General features: G+C 55.1%; 2 protein-coding genes across 11 annotated transcripts; one reads left to right on the top strand and one right to left on the bottom strand.

The window, feature by feature from the left end:
• The first annotated feature begins 3,185 nt into the window (after window positions 1-3,185).
• Window positions 3,186-5,381, top strand: Ppp1r14b (protein phosphatase 1 regulatory inhibitor subunit 14B). The gene is given in 5 exon segments (XM_051193797.1): window positions 3,186-3,234; window positions 3,237-3,625; window positions 4,631-4,714; window positions 4,921-4,953; window positions 5,042-5,381. Coding segments are annotated over 5 exon segments (609 nt in total). The 5' UTR covers window positions 3,186-3,200; the 3' UTR covers window positions 5,111-5,381.
• A 364-nt stretch (window positions 5,382-5,745) lies between these two features.
• Window positions 5,746-8,435, bottom strand: Fkbp2 (FKBP prolyl isomerase 2). Of its 10 annotated transcripts, none has more exons than XM_051193799.1 (6): window positions 8,269-8,435; window positions 6,876-7,044; window positions 6,446-6,558; window positions 6,277-6,323; window positions 5,964-5,999; window positions 5,746-5,887 (listed from the first exon to the last, which is right to left on the bottom strand). In XM_051193799.1, exons 2-6 carry the CDS (start codon window positions 7,038-7,040, stop codon window positions 5,826-5,828), a joined length of 423 nt encoding a protein of 140 aa, XP_051049756.1. In that variant the 5' UTR covers window positions 7,041-7,044; window positions 8,269-8,435; the 3' UTR covers window positions 5,746-5,825. The 10 variants fall into 10 exon arrangements, 7 of the variants coding, with proteins under 7 accessions (XP_051049756.1, XP_051049757.1, XP_051049758.1 ...); XM_051193800.1 differs by having other exon boundaries at window positions 6,876-7,065; window positions 8,269-8,423; XM_051193801.1 differs by having other exon boundaries at window positions 6,876-7,061; window positions 8,269-8,385.
• Between the last annotated feature and the right edge of the window lie 548 nt (window positions 8,436-8,983).

Genomic DNA, 8,983 nt, shown 5'->3' on the forward strand with positions numbered 1-8,983 from the left:
GTACTACAAGCATCCTTAGCTACACTCTGGTGGGAGGCGGCCACATCCCTCTGGGAAAGGTGGAGCATGAGAACAGGAAGCTACAGCATAAGGCTGGATGAGAGGCTAGGCACACTCTGGTCATAGGAAGGCTGATGGGTGAACCCAACAGGATAAAGGCTCAGAGTCTGAGCTCCTGGTCACAGGGAGGTCAGGATCCTCTGGCCCCTGGAAGAGGCTCCTGGCACAGGAGTGATTGTGCCAGGAAGTGACTTCCTGGGCAGTCAGGACTTGAACCTAATCCCTTGTGCTCCAAGGCTAGGGTTCCAGCAAGAAGCCCACATCTTTCTTCTCACACTGAATGGGCACAGGAATAGACAAGACAGACAAAACAGCCAGCCCCAGGAAAATGAGGGTGCCCTGGGGATGACATACAAAGTAGCCAGAGGGAAAAGCAGGATGGGCAAGCCCCAGAAAGGACCTGGCATTTGAACTGAACTGGAGCTGTTCACATTAATCAGGAAGGTCAAAAGCCAGAAAAGTCAGTATTCAATATCATCTTGGGGGCAGAGGCAGAGCTAAAGTCTTCAGAGTCATGGGCTCCACTCTCATAGTAGCCATTGGGCATTAGGGGCCATTAAAGTATCTCTAATTCATGAGTACCTTCTAATTACAAACCAACCAAAAAGACCTACGCTACCCTTGGTGAGGTGAGATGGGCGTGCAAGGAATATAGTCCTGGGAAAAGTGACCCTCCCATTAGTTCACACATGGAAGGGGTCAGACTCTGGATAGGCATGTCACTGCCTAACCATGCAATGGCAGGAGCCATCCTCCCTGTCCCCACATCCTAGGTGAAAGGAGGCTAATGTCTCACAATGGAAGGAAGGAACATCAACTTATTTCAGTGTTTCCCCTACTGAAAACAGGGGAATCTGTCCCTGCCAGCCCCTTGGTACGCAGATCACCTCCCATCCTCACAAACAAACACCATTTCAAACCTGTCTTCTCATTTTATTTATTTATTTATTTATTTATTTATTTATTTATCTCAGGCTGGCTTTGAACTCACTAAGTAACCAAGAATGATCCTGAACTTCCAATCCCCTGCCTCCACAACTGTTATTACAAGCGTGCACCACCACAGTTTATATGGTGCTGGGGGATACAAACCAAGGCATTGTATATGTTAAGCAAACACTAGCAAGAGAGCTACCTCCCCAGACTCCACTCCCTTTATTGGGCTGGGAATCAAACCCATGCCTTTGTACATGCTAGGCAAACATTTGACCCCTGACCTACATCCCTGGCCTTCCTAGCTTCTCTCCAAAAATAGCATCAAGGGGGCTAGTGAGATACCTTAGCAATTAAGAACACTTGCTCTTCCAGAGGACCCAAATTCAATTCCCAGCACCCATATGGTGTCTCACAAACATCTATAACTCCAGTTCCAGGAATTCAAAGCTTTCTTCTGATTTCTGCAATCACACAGTGGTACACATGCATACATTAAAGACAAAACATACATACATACATACATACACACACACACACACACACACACACACACACACACACACACGGTAGCATAATGGATGAGCTCAAAATCCTGGTTTTGTGTTTGGATGTAGCACCATCTGTGTGGCCCTGGGCCAAACTTACCCTCTCTGAACCCCACCTACTGAGAAGCTGTCCCTATCCTGAGGCTGTGTGGGACTGAAGAGAGTGAGCCAGCCATAGAGACATCCAAAAAAGTGCTATACAACCTTGTTGGAGAGTATGAAATGAGGTGGGGTTGAGGGAGGTGGGGCTAGTAGACTGCCATAGTGTGTGTGTGTGGGGGGGGGTCATACAGCCTTGGCTCAAAATCCCAGGTCACCCTTTATATAGCCCTATGCCTATGACTTAATTCTGTATTGTCACAATTGAAGTTCCCACGGATTTTCCTATTTAAAGAAGTCCATCATTCTTTTATGGTCATTTGTGGGGTCGTTAGGATGGAGTGGTCTGCCTGAGTCTGAGAATGTTAGGGGCTTGAGTTTTATAGGAACCTGACAGTTTCCTAAGGCCTGTAGGTTTGACAACTAGCAGGATGACCGAAGGTTGGGTATTAGCAAACAAGGTCCTCAGAGAGAAAGAGAAATGAATGAACGAACAAATGAATGAGACAATTTAAAGCTTCAGACAGAGTGAAAGAAGGAAAGTGGCCTCCTAAAGTGTGAAGGATAAAGGAGCTGTTGGTAAAAGTAGCTCGCTGCCCTCACAGAGCAAAAAGCAAAAAGCCAGACGGGTTCAGAAAAACGCTCATTTGGGGCACTGCTATTATTATTATTACCTTTATCATGGTGAGTTTTGGTTTCCCCACATGCTAGCTCTTTGCACCCGGGTTTCCTCCTTTGCACACGCTCAAGCTGCGGGGTGCTGGGCCGCGCCCAGCACAACCTAGCCATTCCGGAGGGGCGCGCCCCAAACAAGTTTGCGCTTCGCGGCAGGCTCTGCAGCTAGTTGGGAGGGGCAGCGTCTCAGCGCGTTGGACTACATTGCCCACAATGCCTTTCGCGCCGCCATCTCAGCTGGTGGGCGGTGGTCGTCGGGGGTGCGGGCTATTGTAGGCCGGAGGGCCAACTCTACACGCCCCCACCCCGGGCTCCTCCTTGAGGGGCGTGAGACAGATCCATGTAGAGCGTCCCGGCACCTGGATAGTTCCTGGACGCCTTTGCACTCCCCCATTCCCGGAAGCCCGGTCCACGTGTCGGCCGGCGCGCGGAAGTCCCCTCGCCCCTTGCTGACCAAGGATCTTGCACGTTCCTCACCGGATCTGCGTCCACTCGGCCTTATTCCTAGACCGCCTCTGTTTCTGCCTCAGTGACAGAATAAGACAGGGTCAGAAAAAGACTGCAGTCCTGGCGGGCGTGCAGATCCAGGCACTCGGCACCTAGAAGTCTAGGTTTAAGGCCAGAGGTTAAATTACGGGGGGCCGACAGACAGGCCCGGTCCCTGTAAAGTAGATCCTCCCCTATCCCCTTTCAGGAGGCGGGGTTGGGGAGAGGGGCCTGAAGCGGGGCTGGCCCTTTAAGGGGGTGTGGTCGGGGGGCGGGGGAAGAAAGCAAGACAGAGAAAGCGGCGGCGCGGCGGCTCGGGCGGCGGCCGCGGGGGACAAAGGGCGGGCGGATCGGTGGGGAGGGGGCGGGGCGCGGCCAGGCCAGGCCCGGGGGCTCCGCATGCTGCAGCTGCCCCCGGGCGCCCCCGCCGCCGCCCTCGCCGCGGAGCCGCGCAGAGCGGAGTCCGCGAGCTAACCGGAGCCAGCGGCCCGGAGCCAGCCGGCGGGCGTCCGGGAGGCGGCGGCGCAGGGAGGGGCCCGAGCGCGCACGTGGCCCCGGCGGCCGCCATGGCGGACAGCGGCCCCGCGGGGGGCGCGGCGTTGGCTGCCCCGGCCCCCGGACCGGGCAGTGGGAGCACAGGGCCCCGCGTCTACTTCCAGAGTCCCCCTGGGGCCGCAGGCGAAGGCCCGGGGGGCGCGGATGATGATGGCCCGGTGAGACGGCAAGGGAAGGTCACCGTCAAGTACGACCGAAAGGAGCTACGGAAGCGCCTCAACCTGGAGGAGTGGATCTTAGAACAGCTCACTCGTCTCTACGACTGCCAGGTGTGCTCCCTACCCCGTGCCGATACCCTAAAATCGGACCTAAGTCGGTTTGCACAGAAACCCCACCGTCTGTCACCAGTCAGTGGGAGCCCCGCTGCCACGCCACTCGGCTTACACTCGCCTCTCCCCAGTGTGTGGTTTTTCTTGCCTGACCTGAGTCACTGGCTTTCACCGTTTCCTCGGACCTTGCGTCCTTCGTGGTACTGCCCCAGGTTAAGCTTGGTGTCCTCCCCAGTTCTAGAGGGATAGATAGCCTGGCTTGGGACTGGAGGTAGATATCTAGCCTGGGCTGACAGGAAAGGTCTAATCTGGTTAGTCTAGTCTGGGCTAGCGTAGACATTAGTTGAAAGGCACAAGTGTAACTGTCTCAAGTGTATAAAGGATCGGAGTTGCTCTAGTAGACTAACCGGCCATTCTGCTTATTCAGACGGTGACTCAGGCTCCCAGGGGTAGGGTGGAGGAGTGGGCTTGCCCTGAGATGCCTACCCTAGCCCAGCCCTGGAATGCAGCTGCCTCCAAGTGGGATAGCTGTTCCCTTGGGGAGGGGGGTGTACCCCTTTCTCTATAAAGCATGGGCTCTTTGTTTCCCCTTTATCAAGCACGGGTCTTTCCCATTGACCCCTCACCCTTCACTTCCTTCTCCCTCCCAGGAAGCTGTGACAGGTGTTTGGGGGAGGGGAGGGGACGGTGATGAACTGGGACAGCTGGCCCCACCAGTACTCTGGTAAGCTAGAGGTCATGGATACTGAGATGGCACATCTGTTGGGTTCAAAGCCCAAGATTCCCAGCCCTGTCTGTCTGGCGCCCCTGGTGCCCACTGTCAGGGACAGGAAGTTCCCCCTCATTGGGCAGTTTGCCTTGGCACAGACTTGATCTGTTTTCCCTTCCAGAGCAGCTGTCTTCCGCTGGGCAAGGAAGGCTTGTCTGGTTTTGAGTTAGGCAGGGAGTCCTTTCCACACCCTCTGTAGGCTGAGGTACTGTCCTTCTTTTCAACCTCTATCCCAGGAAGAGGAGATCCCAGAGCTGGAGATAGATGTGGATGAACTCTTGGACATGGAAAGTGATGATACCCGGGCTGCTAGAGTCAAGGTAAGCTGAAGGCTGCCTGGAGACATGTCCCTTAGAGAGGCTCAGCCTTGGTGCCACACCTTCTTTAGCTTGGGTCATCTTATGCCTCTGGAAAAAATGAGGCTCATGGAACTTAGCTATGTTCCTAAGTGGCCTAAGTCCCTTGGGAGGGTATAAGTGAACTGGGAGCCTCTGTCCCCAAAACTCACTATGTTTTCCCTCACCAGGAGCTGTTAGTTGACTGTTACAAACCCACTGAGGTAAGTCATTTTCCCTGGCCTTAGGGTGGGTATGTGTGGCAAATTATTGTCTTGGGTCTTAGCCTCCTAACAGCCTCCTCCTATCTAGGCCTTCATCTCCGGCCTGCTGGACAAGATCCGGGGCATGCAGAAGCTGAGCACACCCCAGAAGAAGTAGGGTCCTGACCCAGATGACCATGGCTCCCACAGGACAATCGCTGTCCCCCAACCTCGTAGCAACAGCAATACCGGGGACCCTGCAGCCAGGCCTGGTGCCACGAACAGGGATCCCTGTGCCTCTGCCTAGGGGCCACTTCCCTTGCCCTCAGTTTTCCATTTTTGGGGTTTTTTATTGTTATTAAACTGATGAGACTTTTTGTGTTTTTGTATTGATTCTGCGGCGCAGGCCCTTTAAAAATAAAGCTAGGATACACCTTTGGAGCAGCTAACAGGCTTGGCTGGTCTTTTATGGGGGACACATTGCTTTAGAATTGTCACCAGCTTAGCTACTCCCCAGGTGACCACAGGCCTTCAGGCCATGTTGCCATGGTGATATCCCTTGCTGGCTACCAGCAGTCTTAAAAAGTTTTCTATCTGCACTGGGTAAGGGTCTTCAGGCCATTGAGACCTTCAATGTCTACACTTCAAGGCTCTGCAATTATCAGGAAAGCTGAGACTGAAGAGGACTTTGTTTTCTCTTTCCCCATGTTGGGGATCAGGTGGGTGCTTACTCATTAATTAGACCAGTGCCCCATCCTGACCTGGCTGAAGCTAAGCTTCTGAGGATCCACAAAGAAACAACAGACTCAACTCTTGGGGTTTTAAAGGTTTTTTTTGTTTTGTTTGGAAGCAGTCTGGTCCCTGACAGGGGCTTCCTACCCCTCTGCAGCCTGCTACAGTTCTGAACGTCTCTCAATCTTGAGCAGCTCCACCTCAAACACCAGGGTTGCTCCACCTGCAGGGAGAAGTGTGGTTAGACTGGGGCTTGGGACTCTGGGAGAGCCAAGGGGCTGGGGTGTTAGGGGTATTACCTGGGATCTTTGGGGGAGCTCCCCGCTCTCCATACCCTGCCAAAAACACATAAAGACACAAAGTTAAGTTGTGGCCCTTCTAGCCCATATGAAGGATGATCTTGCCACAGGCAGGCAGAAATGGAGAAAGATGAGGGCACCATCCTTCTCTAGCTGGGTCATACTACAGCTGAATACAAGCCATACTTGAAATGGCATATATACTACAGTGACTAGATAGTGTGGGGACCAATGGGGCTCAAGAGACTTTATCCATTTTAGGCACCTCTAAGTGTACTCCCCCCCAATCCCCGTAACCCCAAGGACCTCTTACCCAGCTCAGATGGGATCACTAGCTTCCGCTTTTCTCCTTCACACATCCTGCAGGATGATACATGCTCAACACATGAGGCACTCAGACTCCCAGACCCTTCCCCCCACAAATGGGCCTTTCCTCCCACAGTTTATCTTCTGGATCACTACAACATGTACCCCAGACTCACCCAAGCAGCCCCTGGTCCCAGCCCTTGATGACCTGGCCAGTGCCGAGGGAGAAAACAAAGGGCTGGTTCTGTGGCAGACTGCTGTCAAACTCAGTCCCATCTTCTAGCTTCCCCTGTGGGACCATCGGAGAACTAGTAAGGAGAGGTGACCACTCCAGAGCCCCCTTCACCTAGCCACTCTCCACCCTATTAATATAGTCACCACAGCACTGGTGACTACATTCCTTAAAAGGGACAATGCCTTGGTAGTTAATGTACAATAATTTTAATGCTAACACCTAGCTGATGAGTAAACTGAAAGGCAAGGAGCTTAGAGGCCAAAGAGGGATGTGTTCAAGGTCATTACCTAATTGACAGAAGAATGAGATTCCCAGTCCTTTCTGGTCCCCAGAAACTGTCAGAGCCCCAGAACCTATACCCCAATACCTACCGTGTAATGCATATGTAAAACATCTCCCTTTCTAGACTTGATGGGACAGTGGTCCACGCGTTTCTTCACTCCAATCTGCAGCTTCCGCTTGCCTTCGGCCCCCGTGGCTGTGTTGAGGGCACTCAGGCAAATGGACAGTATTGTCAGGACCCAGCTCAGCCTCATGTCTCTGTAGGCACAGCCCACCTCCCTCAACCAAGGGGGAGGGTCGTGGAACTTCAGTCAGTATCTGGAGGATGTCACCCCCATTGTATCTCGCCTGTTCCCAGAGAATCCCACTATCACCACCCTCTCCCCTAGGCTCTGTGGCCACACTTACCAGTCCAGTGAGAAGGGGACTTGGCGGAGGACCCCAGCAGCGAAGGGAGGGGGTCAGGGGAGGCCACAGCAGCCAGGGCCCCGCCCCTTTATTCAATACCAGACCTTCCCTTCCTCCGGGTCCCCATCTCCATTCAGTTCCCGCCAGCCCCTTTACGCAAAGTCCAAACCCTATCTGGTTGCATCGGACTAGTCCCGACCGTGCGACCCCACTCCCGCCACACCCAGCTGCCTCCTGTCCAGCACACCCACACCTCTGCGGCTGCTGCAGGTGGCCGGCCCCGAGGCACCCACACATCTCCGCTAGGCGGCTCTGAGGAGTCCCGGTGCTCCGGAAGCACACCCCATCCCGGCCCCGTGTCCCCACCACCAGGGGCACCCCCCCAGCTCTGAGCTCTCGGGGGCCTCCGGGGAACCCAGACTGGGCCCGAGTCAGCGGGGCGCCGAGCCCGCTCCACCCACACAATCTCTCCAGGGGGAGTTCTGGGTCTACTACGACCCCAGGCGCGACCACCACGGAGACCGCCCCCACGTGGAAGACCCGGGCCATTACTCGGGCTTAGTTCTTCGCAACGCTTGTCGGCCCCGCCCTTCAGATCGTGTGGCTCCGCCCCCTGACCTGAAGCTCCGCCCTCGACAGTGCTCGGCCCTTTCTCCAGCACAGGTGGCACGCCACTCACAGGCTGAAGACCCGCTTCCAACTCCTGGTAGCCAACGGCCTTCGTCTCCGGACCCAAGGCTCCACCTTCCACCTCCTCTGGCTCCTCCTCTAAACGCCAGGCCCCGCTCCCCAGTCCTAGCCTCTCCACTGGCCGCTGGGCTCCGCTCTCTACACCCCCTAGTCCCGTGGTCCCTCCCACCGCCGTTCCGTGTCCCGCCCCGAGCCCCAGGGCTCCGCCCCGTACGGCATGAGAGCCCGCCCCCTGCGGCATTGCCAGACACTGAACCCCAGCCCCAATTCCCTGGTCTACTATCCCTTGCTGGCACGCGGATTCTGGCCCCCTTCTACCCGCCCTACCCCAGCCTGCCCTCCTGCACCCGAATCCCCCAGCCCGGGCTGTGGCCCCCCGCTCACCTCCTCACCGCGCCCCCGGAGCCAATCCCTCTCTCGTGCTGTCACCTCTGCGCAGGCGCGTCCTCGTCGCTACAAGGCGGGACACGCTGCCCGCCCTCATTGGACCGTCCGAAACCCGCTGCCTCACTCTCAGGGTGGGGCTTCTCGCCTAGCCCCACCTCCTGAATTACCTCGTGGACATCACTTCCGGCACCCAGGTCTCCTGTCTGGCTTAATAAAAGTGATTTTTGAAAGACAGAAGGCGCTTCTGGCCAAGGTGATATGGTCAAGCAAAAATAAATACCTTTTCCCCGAGGGGTTCTTGCCAGCACCGTGCTGACATTTTTTTTTTTTTTTTGGTTTCTCGAGACAGGGTTTCTCTATGGCTTTGGAAGCTGTCTTGGAACTACCTCTTTGTAGACCAGGCTGGTCTCAAACTCATAGTTCCCGCCTGCCTCTGCCTCCTGAGTGCCGGGATTAAAGGCATAGGCCATCACCACCCAGCTACCGTACTGACTTATTTTGTCTTCATGACCCACACACCTTTAGCTAGTTGCTGTGGGAAGAGCCCAGGTTTCAGGGCGATACTTCCGGTTTGAATCCTAGGTCTTCCACTTGGCTGGCTGCGTGACCTTGAGCAAGTTAGTTCTCCTGGTGGTGTTCTGTGACACCCATCCCACAGGGTCCTGACCTATGCGGACCCCTTTCATCTTGTGGAATGCAGCATCCAGGCTCA

This window comes from Phodopus roborovskii, unplaced genomic scaffold (genome assembly GCF_943737965.1).
Source record: "Phodopus roborovskii unplaced genomic scaffold, PHOROB, whole genome shotgun sequence".
NCBI classification, from domain to species: domain Eukaryota; kingdom Metazoa; phylum Chordata; class Mammalia; order Rodentia; family Cricetidae; genus Phodopus; species Phodopus roborovskii.

Excerpts from the sequence above, each read along its gene's own strand:
- Fkbp2 (XM_051193798.1), bottom strand. The coding sequence starts at position 7,491 with ATGTGTGGGTGCCTCGGGGCCGGCCACCTGCAGCAGCCGCAGAG. Across the intron at positions 6,324-6,445 it reads TGGGACCAGGGGCTGCTTGG|GATGTGTGAAGGAGAAAAGC; the intron begins GTGAGTCTGGGG and ends ATCATCCTGCAG. Across the intron at positions 6,000-6,276 it reads AGTGATCCCATCTGAGCTGG|GGTATGGAGAGCGGGGAGCT; the intron begins GTAAGAGGTCCT and ends TGTTTTTGGCAG.